General features: G+C 53.1%; 1 protein-coding gene across 2 annotated transcripts in view; it reads left to right on the plus strand.

Annotated features, from left to right (window-relative positions):
• The first annotated feature begins 2,581 nt into the window (after positions 1-2,581).
• Positions 2,582-16,392, plus strand: part of LOC111158804 (peripheral myelin protein 22) — a 30,316-nt gene continuing 16,505 nt past the window's right edge. Inside the window, exons 1-3 of one of the 2 annotated variants that reach the window (XM_022521071.1) lie at positions 2,582-2,787; positions 7,115-7,226; positions 8,493-8,592. In XM_022521071.1, the coding sequence (XP_022376779.1) occupies positions 7,149-7,226; positions 8,493-8,592 (178 nt within the window). In that variant the 5' untranslated portion in view covers positions 2,582-2,787; positions 7,115-7,148. Of the gene's footprint in view, positions 2,788-5,261; positions 5,414-7,114; positions 7,227-8,492; positions 8,593-16,392 lie in introns of those variants that run through there. The other variant, XM_022521069.1, reaches the window with a different exon arrangement.

Raw genomic sequence — 16,392 nt, forward strand, 5'->3', positions numbered from 1 at the left:
CCCACTTCCAGTGCCTGCTTAGGTCCCAGTCCCCGTGAGGATGACCGCGATGGTCTTATCAAATCTGTCAGCGGCGGGATGCAGGACTCCACGGGTGTGCGACACGGAGGCCAGGCCCACAGAAGCAGGCAGGACACTTGTGAGGGGAGCTCATAGGACTGGTGCAAGCCGTCCTATGACGTTAGGAAATAATATATCTGTAATTTACTGGGTGCTTGTTAAAGACCGTGGAGGTGCTGGGATATTTTCCTGTTTTTTTTTTTTTTTAATGGAAAAAAGAAATGCAGATGTAGAAATAGATAGAGTGTACCAGTAACTTTGGTGGAAAAAGGAAATCGGATTATTTGGTGTGTATGATGTGTATGATATGATTATATGATGTGACAAAGGACAGATGTTCTGTGAAGGCCAAAGTTAGGGTACAAGATAGCATGGGATACAGAGTATGGGCTCTGGAGCCAGGATGCTTGCTTCGCGTCTGGCCTTTGCTGTTTTCTCATGGGGTGGGGTGTCCTGAGAAAGCCACTCAGTGTCTTGTTCTGTGCCTCAGTTTCCCCTCAGATGGAAAAAGGATGATCAGGGTGCCTATTCATAAGGTTGTTATAAAGAGGGATGCCTGAGTGTCTCAGTTGGTTAAGTGTCTGCCTTTGGCTCAAGTCCTGATTCCGGGGTCCTAGAATCGAGCCCCGTATCGGGCTCCCAGTCTGCGAGATTCTCATCATCCCTATTTATAAAATGAGCAGAAATAATAAATAGAAGTAAAATACGACTTGATCAATATGTTATTCATTATTATGTAAGTGACCCCGGGGGACTTTCTCCATAGCCCCAAGGATGCACTGCTCAACACAGGACTGGGGTTTCCTTCAGGTGAGGAGGGCCTCCAGATCAGGGGAGGGAGAGGCCCAGGAGGAGGCAGAGAGCCTGACCCAGGTGTGTAGGGACAAGTGTGTTGGCGCCCGATGGTGGAACACAGCAGGGACCCGCTCTGGTGCCTGGATGCCCCCAAGGAACTCCTCAAACAGGTCTCAGCCAAAGCCAGCAAGTTTTCAGAGCTTGGTTGCAGGTGATGAGGGGATTGGAGGAGACAGAGGGCCAAGGGAGCTGGTCCTGGAACAAGCGGCTCTTGGGAGGATGGAGGGCTGATCTGATTGGCACTGTCCAGCCGGAAGAAAAATCCATGCCTCCCCGCCCTACTCTTCTTCCTCTGAATTCTTAGCCCTTGGAGCAGATATGATGTCAGATGTCTTCAGGTTTAGTCTGGCCTGAGGGGCAGAAACCTCGTCCTGCAGTCTTTAGGTAGGATCACAGGCCAGGGTGGGGGGGTCATATAGGAGGGGGGTTATCTGGAAAAGCCCAAAGTCATGCTCACTGGGCCCTCCCTCACCCGCTGTGTCAGGGAGGATTGAGGGAGCAACTCTCTGCCTGTCTCTCTTTCTCACACACACACCCTAGATATACACACACACACCCCTGTGTTATCTGATAAGACAGAACCATAACTTGTCTAACCCTGCAGCTCACATTGGGCCTTACTTCCATCTGGGCTCCATGACGGAAAGCAGCTAGAAGGACACCGGGGACCACCTGACACCTTGTGACAGTCTGGCTGGACACAGGAACATTTCAAGGAATGTAAAAAATGGCCCACACCTGAGCCGCTCTGCACACAGGCCCAGGCCAGGCCGTATGCAAAACTCTCTGTCGTTTTAACGAGCGGTCAGATCTAATGGGACCCACCGCTGGGTTACACTGTTTCACCGGGACCGGAGAGATCCTGGCTGGGAGCAGAATGGGGAGAGGGCCTTTGGGACCCCCTTCTGCCTGCGGAGCCCGGTGAAACATAAAGTGTTTGTGACAGAGAAAGACTTCCCCAAACTCTACAGAGCACTACAGGTGGCCTCGCCCTCCCCCGACATAAGGGGTGGGGGAAATTGCCAGAATTCCAAGAGACTCCTTCAAAACAACCAAGTGTCCTTGTCTTAGCGTTTCCACCCAGGAGAACTTGCTAGAGACGCAGGACCCTTTCTGAGAGTCTGAAGGAATAGTGCAAAGAGCCTGAAGAAGACGGCACCTTCGTGTGTCTGCCTCTCTGCAACTTTTGCAATCGTCAATCTAGCCTGTCCTGCTGGACGGGCTGGGATATCTTCATCAGAGGCTTGTTTACTTGAATAGGATTATCTCAGGAAGGTCAGCATTATCTATGCAATGTTGGGGCTCCTGAAAACGATGATGTTGATTAAAAATGAGACTCATTCTACAGGTAACACATATGACACGATGCACACAGACCATTTGCATGGTGGATTTCCTCCTTGAGGAATTCCCCGGAGGGGTGAGAGGTGGGGTGCTGGGAGCTGGCACACAGGCTGGCACAAGTGGGAGCAGGCTTGGCTTCCCAGGTTGCAGGTATATCCCAAGTCCTTTCCCTGTTGATCCCAGGTTCTCCATGCTCCGGGGGGCCCCTTGGGATCACTATGTTCTGGCAAGTACACAAAACGGGGCGCTGTCTCTTTAAGTAGTAGAGGCAGAGAAGCTCTCAGGCCACCATGACATATCCCAGCATTGGACCAGCCCCTGAATAAACTGGAAAGACGCCTGGTCTGGCTTCAGTTACAAGGAGCACCACCAGGGAACGTGTCTTGGGGATCCTGGTTGCAAGCAGTGGGGCTTAGAGTCTGCCTGCCAGTCTCTCCGTCACCCTGTGGGGAGGGCCTTGCCTTGGCATCCCTTGTGTTTGACTGCAAAGAAATCCGCGTGGAGGAAGGGGTTACACCGTTTGGCCTGGTGAGTCTTCTTGGCAAACTGTCCCTCTGGATAGTATGTGCTTACGCTTCTGGGAGAGCTGCCAGATCCCCCACCCGCTGCAAACCACGACTGGAAGGGATTGCAGTGGAGATGGTGCATTGTGTTGGAATTGACAGAAAATCAGAGGATGTTTTAAATCCCTGTTGAGGAGCTGGCTGTATACTCCGGCTGGGGAGGTGAGAAGGACTCTCTGAGAGCATCTAGAAAGACCAGCCCATCCAGATGTGAAGGGAGAAAGGGGACCCGATGCTATTTCCCTGATGGGAAACAGCTCTGCACACACAGCTGGCAGGGGGACCTCGGGTTGGGAAGCAGGTCAGGGAGAAGTTTCCACCTGTAGCAAAGCACTGACTGGTCCTTGGGTATGACCAAGCCCCGGGCAGTGTTTTCTTTTCTACCCTGGGAACTGGGCAGGCGAGAGGCAGTAAGGGCTGGACCAAAGGGTTCAGGTTCACGTGTTCTGAAACCCACCGTGTGGTATTACCTGCTCATTGACTAAAATATTGGGTTCAGGGAAGATGAAGGAAACACGCCGTGCTTTACAATGTGTGTGTTTTCTAGATGTATATACTTCATGAAAAAGGTTACTGGAAACAAAAAGAAAGGAAGAGAAAGAAAATCCCGAGTTCAATATGCTAATATTTGTTAAGTGCTTAGAATAGTCCTCGGGACAAAGTGACCACATAAATGTTGGTTAAATAAATAAAATAAAAGTCTGAATGGTATAAAATGAGGCCATGATTCCTGGGGCACTGCTGACCTATTAAATGACCCAGGAGGAGAGAACACAGGGCTATTCCTCTGGTTGGTTTTTCTACTTGCATATGAACTTCAGACCTGTGGGATTTCTAAGCTATTTTAGTTTGGTGGAGGGGGGTGTGTGTCTGCCTTGCCTTGAGGGCTAAAGATGATATAATAATAACCATGGTGACAATTTACTGAGTCTTGGTCCCTATGTTCTAGGCACTATGCTAACTGCTTCACACACTTCATTCCTTTTACTCACCCCCATAAGATAGGCAGTACCAGTTCTGCTTGGGGATGAGAAAACAGAAGCTCATCCAACTTCACCTACTGGCTCAAGTTCACAATCCTGAGTAATCAGGTTTGTCTGAGCCCAGAGCCAGAGTCCCTAAGCATTACCCCATACCCCCCTCTCCCAGGGCGTGCGTAAAGTCCTGTTAAGGTTCCTGCCACGTAATGGGCGTTGAGTAAAATTTTTACATGTCACCTTCTTTTTATTCTCATTATATAAAAAATTTTTAAAAAGACCATTGTTTGAAGACTATTTCAGATAATGTACTTTTACTTAAAGATAAGAATATGCCATCAGCTACCCCAAGCAGCTACATTCAAAGAGTAAAGTCTTATGGAGTCTTTTGACTCATTTAGAGCGATAAGGTTTTATGACACAGGACACTAGCAGGAGCGTGTGTGCCTGTGGGTGTGAAAGGGCTGCATTAGTAAGCAAAGACATTTAGAATCCACATTAAGTCTCCTTGTTGGTGAATCAAGAGTCTCTCATCGGAGAGCCTGACTTGGGCCCACCTGTGCCACGCCCAGAAGGGCTAGCCTCTCTCCCTGTGACGCTGGGCGGACCACGTTCAGGCGACTATGAATCAGCGGATTTCCCTGACTGTTCTTCCCCGACCTCCAATGGCCAACTCCCCACCCTATGGCCCGCACGCCAGCCGAGGCTGGGAGCCTGGCCAGGAGCTTACCCACTTGTGTTCTGGCTTTGCCCAGGATAGGAGGAGTCAGACCCCCCTTCCCACCGCGCCGCCCCCATCCCGCACCCAGGGATGCTGTTCTGTAGATGGCGGGACTCTCCCTCCTCCCGCTAATTCTCACCCAAGCAGGGTCCGCCAGTCCGTCCCCTCGAGTCCTCGGAACCCGGCACACCACCTAAGTGCGGACACTGACAGCGCGGGCACGCGGGCGCGGGGCAGGTGTGCCCCGGCAAAATGCCAGGGCAGGCCAGGCGCGCCCGCACCCTAGAGGAGAGAGACACTTTCCAGCGCTTAAGTGCCTGCTCCCCCCTTCCGGGAGGAGAGGAATCCAGCCTTGGCCCCCCGCGTGGGCGCAGTCCGCCTGCGCGCGCCCCGAAGCCCAGCGCTGGGCACCGGCGGGGGCGACCTCGGGAGGGCTCTTCCCACGTGGCCGAGGGGGCGTTGGGGCCAGTTTATTGGCCAGCACTTGGGTGTCCAGGAACTCGGGGAGCCAGAGGAAGCGGAGGTGAGAACGCTCAGCTGCCGCCTAGTTGCGAGTAAAAGTCGCAGCGGTTTTGCAGGGATCGACTTTCTCCTGGGGCGGATTGAAGGCCGAGTAACTGTCTCCTGCCTGCCCTCCCTCCCTCCTGCTCTCTCTGCTCCCTGAGGACCGCCCCCTTGCACACGCTGACCCAGGGACACACCCTACTGCAGCGACGCAGACAGGGCGTTGTTCCCGTTAAAGGGGAACGCCGGGAGCCTCCCTCTGGCCCCTCGCTTCGCGCGCGCAGCCCCGCAGCGCAGCTGTCTTCGGGGACGCCAGCAGCCGAGCAAACGCACCGGGAGTTTGTGCCGGAGGCCACTTTGAGGATCGGGGACAACCATCCCTTTGGGCTGTAAGTGCTTTGGTAGGGGAAAGTGGAGGAGATGGAGGAGAAACGTGGGCTTCTTCCGTCGATGGTGCCAGAAGGCGCGGAGCAGGAGCGGGCTTTGGGCTGGCCGGGTCTCCGAGCTGTCTTTCCGAGCTCAGACAGACAGACCACGGTTCTTACCATAGTTCTTACGGGACTGGTAGGGATACGGCGTGGCCTGCCTTATGGTACATAAATCATAAGGGGCGCGAGTGCTGGTGTCCGGAATGTGGGGCAGGGGCTGAGCAGCTTTCGTCTCGCTGGAGAAGCGCCTACTTGGGGACTCATTGGAAATTTGGTCCCTGCGGTGGACACCTTGGGGGAGGGCTGCTGGACCTCCGTGGCCCCCCAATTTCTAGCCACATACCTCTTTCCGATTAGCCTTCTCTGCCCCTCCCTGGCTCTAGGAGCCACTGGATTTAATTTAAACCTTCTGGGAGACATCGGAAAACCGGGCTTACTTCTTCCCGGACATTCCAGGGCTCTTTTGAATGTGTTGCTAACGGAGCGCAGCGGAGGGGCCTGGTACTCTGGGTACTTTAAAAACTGAGTTATTGAAATGTCGTCTCTCTGGCCCAAGGCCCTGTACTGAAACGGTCCCTCCAAGTGCAGCAGGGTTTTCACAGCCATACGTATCCTCTAACGGGTCACCCGGGTCCTCAGTTCCCCAAGGTCTGTAAAATGAGGGACCGGGACCGCACAACTGCTCAGTGAAGATGTCCTGCCAACTTTGGCAGGCTGCGGTTCTCCTGGGACTCAGCCCTTCGTCCTCCGCCTCTCCCTCCCACCGGACGTCTGGCCCCCTCCATGCAGGCTCCTGGGCGCGCGTCCCGGAACGCAGAGACTGGACGGGGTTGCGTCTCGGCTGTGCGTGCCGGGGGCGCGGCCGGGACCCCAGCGATCCGGCGAGTGGCCAGCCCGGGAGCGCAGGGCCCGGCCCGCCGGGGCCGCCTGGGGAAGCACGCGGTGGGCGGGAAGCGCAGGGTCGGGCCACTCTCTGGGCCACTCTTTCCTGCCCACACTCCCCCGGTCTGCGCCTCCTCTCCGGAGCCGCCCGTGTCGATGCCAGGCGGAGCTGGGGCCAGGACGGCTCTCCAGCGCGGGTAGAAGCGGGTGGAAACTCGGAGACTAACGGAATGCGGAGAGCGCCGGGTCTGGGAAACCAGCTCCCCGCCGCGCGCTCTCCCTCACAGCGTGCCGCCGGTGTCCCCAGGCCTCCGGCAGAAATCTGGGCGCCTACCCCCTGACCCTCCACCTCCCCCTCCGTAGGAAAAGGGGCAGACTCTTCTTCTGTCCCCTTCCCCACGTGGGGTTGAGCTCGCAGGCAACCCCGAGTGGGTGGACATGTGCCGCGGCCTCCGCTCGTCCTTCGGGAAAAACCTCTTCTCCGGGGATGACTTCGACGTGCGTACCCCGTGTTTTGTTCCCAAAGCAAAGGGATGTTTTGTCGGAGGCGGGCCACGCGGCTGCCGGGCGGGGGTGCTGCGGTCGGCTGCTGCCCTCTCTCGGCCGGCCCCCGGGAGGCGTGCAGGCGCCCGGGCCGGGCCGGGCCAGGCGGGCGGGCGCGGTGCCAGCCCCCTGCATTCCGCCGGCGCGGGGACCCTCCCTCCGCGCGCTCCTCCTCCGTCGCTCGCTCGCGCCGGTTGGTTCGGCCTCACGTCCAGCCTCGGCTCTCTTTCCTGGCAGGCAGGAACTCCGCTGAGCCCAACTTGCCGCCACAATGCTCCTCCTGTTGCTGGGTATCATCGTCCTCCACGTCGCGGTGCTGGTGCTGCTGTTTGTCTCCACGATTGTCAGCGTGAGTGCCCGGCGGGCGGCGGGCGGCGGGCGGCGGGCGGGGCACCTCGAGCTCCTCTCTCCTCCCCACCCCTACCCCCCTCTCCCCCCCACCCCTGTCCCACTCTTCCCCCGACCTTGTCCCAGGGCTCCTGCCTCCCCCCGGGCGATGATTCTGGCCTGGCTCCCTCTAGTTAAGAGCCGCGAGACAACGTAAAGTCTCAGACGTCCCCGCGGGGCGTTTTGCAGTTTCTGGCAATCTGCCCCCTTTCAGTTGTTTTGAGAAAACCGTAGCAGAGTCAGGGGTAGGAAGGAAGCAATCGCTGGTCCAGGTTAGCTGCGCAGGCCTCCGTGTAGGCCAGATAATGTCGGTAAAGAGCCAGTGTTCCCCGTCCTTCCTTTGATGAGATTCCGTAGCATTTCCCCCCCATCCCTCGCTGTAGATTCATGGAGGAAGGAAGCAGAGTATTAATGAAGTTTTGTTTTTCTCCACATGCCATAGGTCAGCTGGGCGGCTTAGTTCATAAAACACCCCTGGAGGGCCGAATATTGGAAAGTTAACATGGGCTCCTCCAAAAAAAGAATTCACAGTCCTGGGTCTGCTTTATGATGGGGACCCAGAGCCTTCCTCTATTAAGCCTCCAGTATATGAACAGATCATCAGGGTCTAACTGAGGTCACAGACGCATCAGACATCTAGCACATTCGATTTGAGACTTCAGGCAGTGAGGTGACTGTGGCTTTAACTTCTTTATGTAGGGGCAAATTCCAGGCACGTGATTCCCCTCTGGTTGAAAGGTTGAGAGAGAATTATGTCGGAAGGAGAAATACTGATGTTGGGGACTTGTGTCTTAATCTTGTTGGATTAGTAGGAATTATGGGTAAGGAGACAGTCTCCGAGGGGTGGTGGTTTTGAGGGAGCGACACTCAGGAGATCAGGGAGGGGAGCTGGCTTGAATGCAGGTGTCCTGGGCTGAGTCTGAGCCTTGTTCTTATACGGTACATATTTCTGCACATACTAGCTCACACACATGTGCTACTTTTTTAATAACAAAGTGCTTTTCACTTGCAAACACTGCCTTTTGGAAGCACCATGTCTGAGCCAGCCCCCATCTCTCTCATTTTTCCCCCGCATGACTGTGGCCTCTGGCCAGGCGCAGCGGGCAGGGCAGGGGCAGGCTAGAGAGACGGGTGGATGAGGCTGCTCTTGCCTTCCCTTCGTCTTCACCCTCCCCTTCCCTTTGCTCCTCCCCAGCTTGTCTGATTTATCATGTCTGGTTCTTCCTAGCAATGGGTCGTGGGCAATGGACACGCAACCGACCTGTGGCAGAACTGTAGCACCTCATCCTCGGGCAACGTCCTCCACTGTTACTCATCATCCGCGAATGGTGAGACTGGGGTTTTACTTGTCCAGATCTGCGGGTGCTGTGTTTCTCAGTCCAGACCTGGAAACACTTGTTCTTAGAAGACACAGCTCCAGCATGTCTGGAGTGGGGCAGAATGCAACGGGGACCAGGAATCCAAGATTAAAGGAGAGAGACAGCAGTTTCCCTGGCTAAGCCAAGACCCTGGGTATCATTGTACATTATCTCTGCCTGGAAAGATGCCCTAGAGCTCCCCCTTATCACTTGATGTAATGCTCCTTGTAAACAAAGAAACTCAGATACAGATAAGTTAGCTCAGTGGCAAGACTTTAGGCTAACCCCATTGGGACTTTGGCCCCAACCAGCATCTTTGGTGGTCGCTGTCTCTATCCAGAAATGTCTTGCTTCTGCCTTTTTCAGTGATGGTCCTAAAGGTAGTTGTTGGTCCAGCATTTGGTCCCCCATTTACAAGACTGCTTTTCTAGGTCGTGGGTCTCACTCCTGCCATTTAGCATCAAAACCTTAGAGTGTTTCCTTGTGGCAAGATGGGGACTCCAAGCTATTTGCAGAATGCTAAATTCTGGGAGGGTCCTTCATCCAGAGGATTGTGTCTCTCCTCTGTCGTCGTCCCCCCCCCCCCCCCCCCCCGCCCGTGAGATATTTGAAACCAGGTGTACTTGGATTCAAGTGAAGGGGATAATTGGCTGCGAAACTCCCGCTAGACACCTTAAGTACTCAGAGAGAGCATTACAGGGGATCAGGGAGTCCTGTGTCTGGATGTGGAGAGGCCAAGGTAAAGAGAGTGCATTCTTTTGGGCGGCTGGGCGCTGTTTAGTGGCATCGTGGCCCTGGGAGGGGCTGTAGTGCTTGGTGTTGAGGATATAGTGGGCGTGGCTTGGCACGGTCTCGTGTTTCAAAGGAGGTGCCCTCAGCCTGGAGAGGGACGCCCTTGTAGGATGGGCAGAGAGAGCTTTCTCGACATCCTGGGTTTTAAAAGACCAACGAAGTACGGTTCTCATTGCTGCTGAATGACTGTTACTCATGATCCAGTTTCCCTGTTGAAGATGCTACAACCGATGAGAGAAACCAGTTTAGACCCAGGGCAATAAAGCAGGCAGTGAAGGTAAAGTAAAGTGCAATTCTGGCTTTGCACAGTGCAGGGTCTTGACTGGTCTTTGGGTCCTGTGGGCCCAGCACCCGATAATACCCAAGCTGTCGCCAAAGCATTACAAACCAAACATCTCCAACCTCCGTATAAAGAGAAAGTGCTAGAACAGTTATTTGGTAGATTCTGTGGGGAGGCTAGACGAGGAGTAGAAAACCCTGCTTTATGTTGTCACTTTCCTGGGGTGGGGGGGGGGGAAGAAAAGAAAGACCTCTGTCCTTACTGATGGGAGCAGCCCTGAATCTTTTCTCGGAGCATGTGAAAGTGCATTGAAAACATCCCAGAGAGTGCACAGTGAGTTTGCAGGGTGAGTTGGCAACCAGGTAAATGGAATGAAATACTCATGCGTGCCTGAGAATGTGGCCATAGTCCTTTTTGTCCCCAAAGCCACAGCATCCCATGTCTACCCTGGTTCAGGGTCTGGCTCAAGTTCCCCGAAGCCTCAGGATGGGCGGCGCCTCGCTCGCTACTGACACCTGGTGGCCACAAGTGATGATGCGGCCCGAAAGGGTGGCTTTCCCCGAGGGGTGGGGCGTGTCCACAGGCGCCCTTCCCTAGTGGCGCGGGGCCATGTGGGGTTGGCATGGAATCCTGGACTCTTAGATCCGGAAGGGGGCAAAGGAGCAGCCGTCTAAACCGTGCTCAAACCGGGGAAAAGAGCGGTCTTCACGTCGGGCCTGTTATCGGCCCTTTATGCTGCACCTGCCGCGGTTATAAATGGCTGTTCTCCCACCTCAAAGAGGGACCAGTGTTACTTTCATCAGGACACCTTTCGTCTCTTAATTGGCTCTTTATGTACCAAGCTTTTTCCTTGGGTTCATTGACAATGACTTTGGGGTCTCTCTTGTGGGCTCCAAATCCATGTGGTTGCTTTGCGGGGGCGGGGGGACGCCGGAGCACGGGTTTTCTTCCACATCTGTCTTCGATGTTTTGAGGGAATCTGGGGATGCCTTTAAGTAAGCTGGGGTTGTTTGGACTTGAGCTTCTTCTATTTTCTGAATGCGTCTACATACCTTCTGGCTTCATCCTGAACCTGGCTGCAGGTGGAAGTGAAAGAGGTTTCCTGGGGCCGCTGCCAACAGGACCTGGCATCCAATGCCTGGCATGGAATGTCTCCCGGGCCCAGAGAATACAAGGCCTTGGAAACTGGGGACCTTGCCCTTGATGGTCCTGCGCCTCTTTGAGGATCCAGGGGATACGTGTGCACGGATGAATCACTGTGAAGGCGGCAGAGGCCAGATGCCCAAGGAGTGGGGGCAGGCAGGCAGCGCCAGAGTTCAGGGGAGGAAGTGGAAGGGGAGTCTCGTGTGGGAGGTGGGATTTGATCCATCCTCCAGAGGATGGGCAGGATTTAAATAAATACAGGCAAGGAGGAGGTTATTCCCTGTCCCGGCAATGACGTGACCTCCAGCAAGGGGACAGCAATGCAGGGGATGTGTCGGACCAGTTGGCTAGCATTCTGGTTAGGATTAAGATTGACTGTACGTAACAGAGCATCTTTAAGGGGCAGTGGCTTAAATAAGATCATTTATGGCACTTTATGAAATTGTCAGAGGCCCAGGCACTTTCTAGCTCCTTTCTTTGCCATCTCTTACATTTGGTCCTCATCCTCATGGACTAAAGGGCTGCTGGAGCTCCAGCCATCTCATCTATGCTTCAGGCAGCAGAGTGGAGAAAAGAGGAGAAGAATGTGTGCCCTTCCCTTTTCATGAAGTGTCTCCAGATGGACCACATACTTCTCTTTCTGTTTTTTATAGGAACTTAGTCATGCAGCCACACCTAGTTAAGAAGGGAGACCGGGAATATAGTTATTTGGCCTCGTGGGATGCATGGCTTCCCAATTCCTAGAAATTTCATAGCAAGCACCCACTAAGCCTGGCTTGAAACACATCTCTCTGGGGCTTTGACCATCCCCCTCCCGCTCTGTACCCGGTCCTACTGTTTTACCATAGCTCTGCTTGATCCTATGCAGTTTCTGAGTAGAACCCCATTGTTTTAGGATTTTTCAACTATTTCATCTCTCCTCTGTCCTGGGTTCCATCCACCATCCCGCCATTCTGACAGAGCCCCATGTCGGAAAGTGTATAACCCTTAGATTCCCCTCTGTTTCTCTCCATCTCCAGTCATTTTTACACTTATTGTTTCATGACGTCCTTGGGATCTTTGTTTTTTTCCAACCTCGACGTCTCTTATGAACTCCAGACCTGCATAGCCAGCCATTTACCAGACATTTCCACAGGGATGTCTCAGAGGCACCCCTGAACTAGTCAGTCTGTACCTTCCTCCACCAAACCTACCTCTTTGACAGTTTCTAGGATTTTAGTGAACGCTGCTCATGTCTGCAGCCGGCCTGGATGTCTTCCCTCCCTGCTCCTCATAGCACCCTCATAGCTACCCCCTGCCCGCCTCCCCTGCCCCGGCCACTGGCTTTTCCCTTGAAGGTCACCATGCCTGCAGGACTTATCAGGGCCACAGAGGAGGCCCCCAAACACTTCACCTTGCTTGTTTCTTTGTAACTAATTTTTCACATTGACTCCAGGGTGATATTTTTAAAAATACAAAGCCATGCCTATGACTCTGGACTTGAAGAATTTCAGAGTCCTCTCCTTGGTCTTAATCCTCAGGTGGAGATCTTTCCCCAATATCATAGGAACCCACCTGAATGATCTGTTCCCGTGAAACCTCATTGCTTATTTCTTCTCCTCATCTTGGAATTTCCTTGATCATAAACTTCCCATCTCAGGCCTCTCCCTTTCTCCCCTCCTCTGTTCTTTGTGTGCAGCTACTCCGTGGGTGCCTGCCCTCTACCAGATACCACTGTAGACACTGAGGATGTCAGAGTGAACAAGAGCCTGCATTTTACTGGGTGAAATTAACAGCCAAGAAACTTGGATAATTTGGGGCAGGGAAGGGAACTATAAAGAGAATGAAACAGACTAATGTGTCATGAGGGATTTGTGGGGAAGGGAGCCTCTTGCTGGAGTGACCCCTTGAGGATGACCAGGAGTCAGCCATATGAACATCTGGAGAAGGTTCCAGGCAGCGGGGCCAACCAGCGCAGGCTCTCTGGGCAAGGAAGGGGCCTGGCAGTGTTGAGGGACAGAGGGCAGACAAGATAGCAGGAAGACAGAGGCGAGGGGTAGAACAGCATGCTGGCCTGTAGCTCATTCTAGAACCTAGTAAGCAGTTTGGTACATTCGGGTGCATTTCTACCTTTTACTATCCATTTAGACCTGCTGTGTTTTACATGCATCTCAGTCCATTTTTTTCCAAGTTGGAGCAGCAGTCCAGATCATCTGTAAGGCAGAACACATCAGAAACCTTGCACGGTAGAAAAGCACCGATGCATGTCTGGTCATTGTCTCGAGACATGAGATTCTTATCGCTCTCAACGTCGCTTTCTTTTCCTCTGCTGCTTTGCCCATCTTCCTCATTGAGATCTTTTACTTTCACATGAAATCCCATACGGATCTACCCATTTCCCATCTAATTTTCAAAATAGCTATAAATGTTATTTCCTGGCAGGAAATTAGGATCCAGTAACAAATAGGTTCTTTCTGTTTTGAGTAAGAAAGCGGAGCCTCGGGGTGAGGCAGGCAGCCGTGGGGGTGGCGTCCGTTTAAGCATCCATCCATCTAGAGACAGAGGAGGCCAGTTCCTAGAGCCTTGGTTTTCAAATTAATGAGATCTGAGCAGCTCCGGCTGGCATCGGGGGAGCAGGGGCGATGCACCAACCTTCTCCCCAAGTCCCGAAGGCACCTGTCTCATTGGAGCCCTTACGCCATGCGTGAGTTTAAAATCTACTGACCCAGAAAGTTTGGCAAAATGTGTCTTGCGTTGACCGAACTAATGCTTTTGTTTTGAATACTCCATATTCTGCACATTTTAGGTCCAAATGCATATAGGCATTCTCCCAACGCTTTGTTTTATCTGCATGACCTGGTGGGTAACAGAATGAATCAGAGTTCTGGAGTTGAGCTACGGGCTGCTTGGGGCTCCGGGAGCTGGAAGGGCTCAGACCTGACCTTGCCTGCCCTTTGCTTGGCTGGCTCTTCATTGGTTGCAGAGACATGATCTTTCCTAAAACCCATCCCCCATGCCCTGCCCCCACTTAAAAAGTCCTCCTTTGTTTCAGAACGGAGCTGACCATCCGGAGGTGTTAGGCACATAAAATGTATGCATTCTTGAATTCTTTTCATTTCGTTCTGAACACGAAAGTGTGATGGAAAAAACTGGGCCCTCCTCCAGTCTGTCCCCAGAGCACCCAGGGCCACCTCGGTGGTCACTTGTCTGTATCTTCCCTGATTCCAGATTTCTCTCTCTCTCTCTCTCTTTTAAATCCATTTGGTGGCCTTCTCATTTCGGCAAGGGCATTAGACAATTTCCTTGTCTGTGGCTCAGCTCTTGGTCAGTTTGGAGAGAACACAGGAGGCCCTCTGCATTTATGGGTTCATGTTTTGCAATTTAAAATCTTCCCGGCTCTCTGGGCCAACCCACAATCTCTGCCCAAGTAACGGCTCTTGATTTTACAAGCCCCTGTGGGTTGCCAAGGCCCTGGCAGGCAGGGGAGGGGCAAGGGAGGAGATGCGGTGTCAGAATGCTAATGTTTCAAGCCTCGAAGTTTCTCATCAGACGCCAACATCCAGGAGTTCGCCCTGCATGCTTGTTCAAATCTGGGTCTGAACCACATGGCCCTTGAGGCTCATGGTTTTTGCTCTTTCAGAAATTTAAATTGCATTTCCAGGATCCAGCAGAGTCAAGAAAGCATCTCTTGTATTTCAGGAGCGGGATTGGCCGTAATGGGGCCTGAGGTTGTGGGTGTTGGTTTTCAGGGCCCGAGAGAGGCATGTCTGGCACAAAGCCTCCTGAGTGTGTCGTTGTGGACACACATGTAGACTCCCAATGTTGGCAGAGACCTGGGAGGCCATCAAGTCCATCCTTCTTTCCTGCTGCACCTTGCTTCAGACACCTTTCTGCTATGCCCATCTCATGTTCATCCTACCAGTGATGGGGACCTCACTACCTTTCAGGAGAGCCTCTTTCATTTTCAAAAAGCTAACAGCACAGTCCCCTTCATTTATATTCCTCAAATATGTTGAGTGCATCCATAAACTAACCCCGTAGAGCTGAACAAGAAGGACTGAGTCTCTGCTCTAGTGGGGCTCACGGTGACTTTTGGGGGGACACCCAGAGTATACAATAAATACTCAAGGGCAGAGAGAGGAAAGGATTCTGAAGGAGACAGAATGATGACATAGAAAGTCGCCAGGGTGGGGGGAGCTGGTTACGGAAGGCCTCTTCCTTTCTGGTTTGTGGCTGGAGACGGGAGGGACTGGTCACGGGAAGAACCACAGGAAGAATATTCCAGGAGGTAATGGAAAGAGGCCAGTGTTGGCTGAGTGTGCTGACTGGAGGAGGAGGTGGGGGGTGAGGAAGGAGAGGGGAGGGCAGGAAGAAAGGCATAGGGTCCAGAGCTGAGTGTTGGGATATCCCAGTGATTAAACGGGGTACAGGAAGGAGTTAGCCAAAGGGACTGGGAAAGAGTGGCCAGTGATACAGGAGGGGAGCCGTGAGTCATTGTCTTGAGTGATGTCGCTGTTAGACCCAAGTCTGTCCCCTCCTGAGTCTGCTCATTTCTGACGGTTTCTTTCCTGCCTGATGGGCTGGACTGGGGTTTGACCAGGTCGCCTGGTTTAAACTTTTGAAGTGTCCCTAGGCTGACTTCAAATATTCAGAGACCCCAGTTTTGTCTTCGAGGCTCTCCCCTTGTCTGGGTGATGCCTCCTTCCTTCCGTGGCTTCTTCTCCTGGGCTGGCAAGATTCCTCGGAAATCCCAGCTATGTCACGTTCTGCCTCTAGAGAGCGGGCACGAGCCGCTTCCTACCCCTCGGAACCTGGGGTGGTGGTTTGACTACCATGTGGATGAACAGAGAATGGGGACCTCATTACCTTGCCACACCAGTCTCGCTTCTCCCTCCCTAGCTCCGGTGACTTCGAAAGCTAAAGAAAGCTAAAGAAAGCAGGCTCGTTTAGTTCATCAGATTTCAAACATATTATTCAACCTCTCAGTATCCTCTGTGTGTTGTGGTGGAAAGCCCAGTGCAGTAGACCTCAGGACTCCTTGCTTTTTTTTTGCCCTGGGCCTGCCTCTAATGAACTGAGAACTGGGACGGTGCCCCAGTTGGTTGCCTAGCAGAGCAAGAGTATGGAGGTAGGGCCTGGAGTTGGCACCTACCACATCAGGTCTTGAGTGGGGGTGGCCTCTGAGACGGGCCTTGGAAATTAGGTAGAATTTCAGTAGCTGTGCAGGGGAGAGTAGGGTGTTGTGCTAGGGGAAGGGAAGGGGGTGGTGGTTACTGTGCCTGGTGGGGTTACTGTGCCCATTCTAGGTCTTAATCACCGAGATGCTTGGCTTTTCTGAAAATAATTCCAGGATTGAAAGGAGAGGGGGCTTCTGGTGATTATTATGTGGAGAATGCCTTTCAAACCCAAAGATCCTGAGAATAACGCAGCCATTCCCGCTCATCCTCTGTGCTCTCTTGGATAATACAGTTCATAAACAATGCCTTTCTGTCCTTGAAGGCCATTTTTCTGGCCAAACCCAGTGGTTCCAAGAGGCCTGTTCTTCTTCTTCTTCTTCTTCTTTTTTTTTTTTTTTT

Source organism: Enhydra lutris, unplaced genomic scaffold, assembly GCF_002288905.1.
Source record: "Enhydra lutris kenyoni isolate GAN:26980312 unplaced genomic scaffold, ASM228890v2 scaffoldscaffold63, whole genome shotgun sequence".
Lineage (NCBI taxonomy): Eukaryota > Metazoa > Chordata > Mammalia > Carnivora > Mustelidae > Enhydra > Enhydra lutris.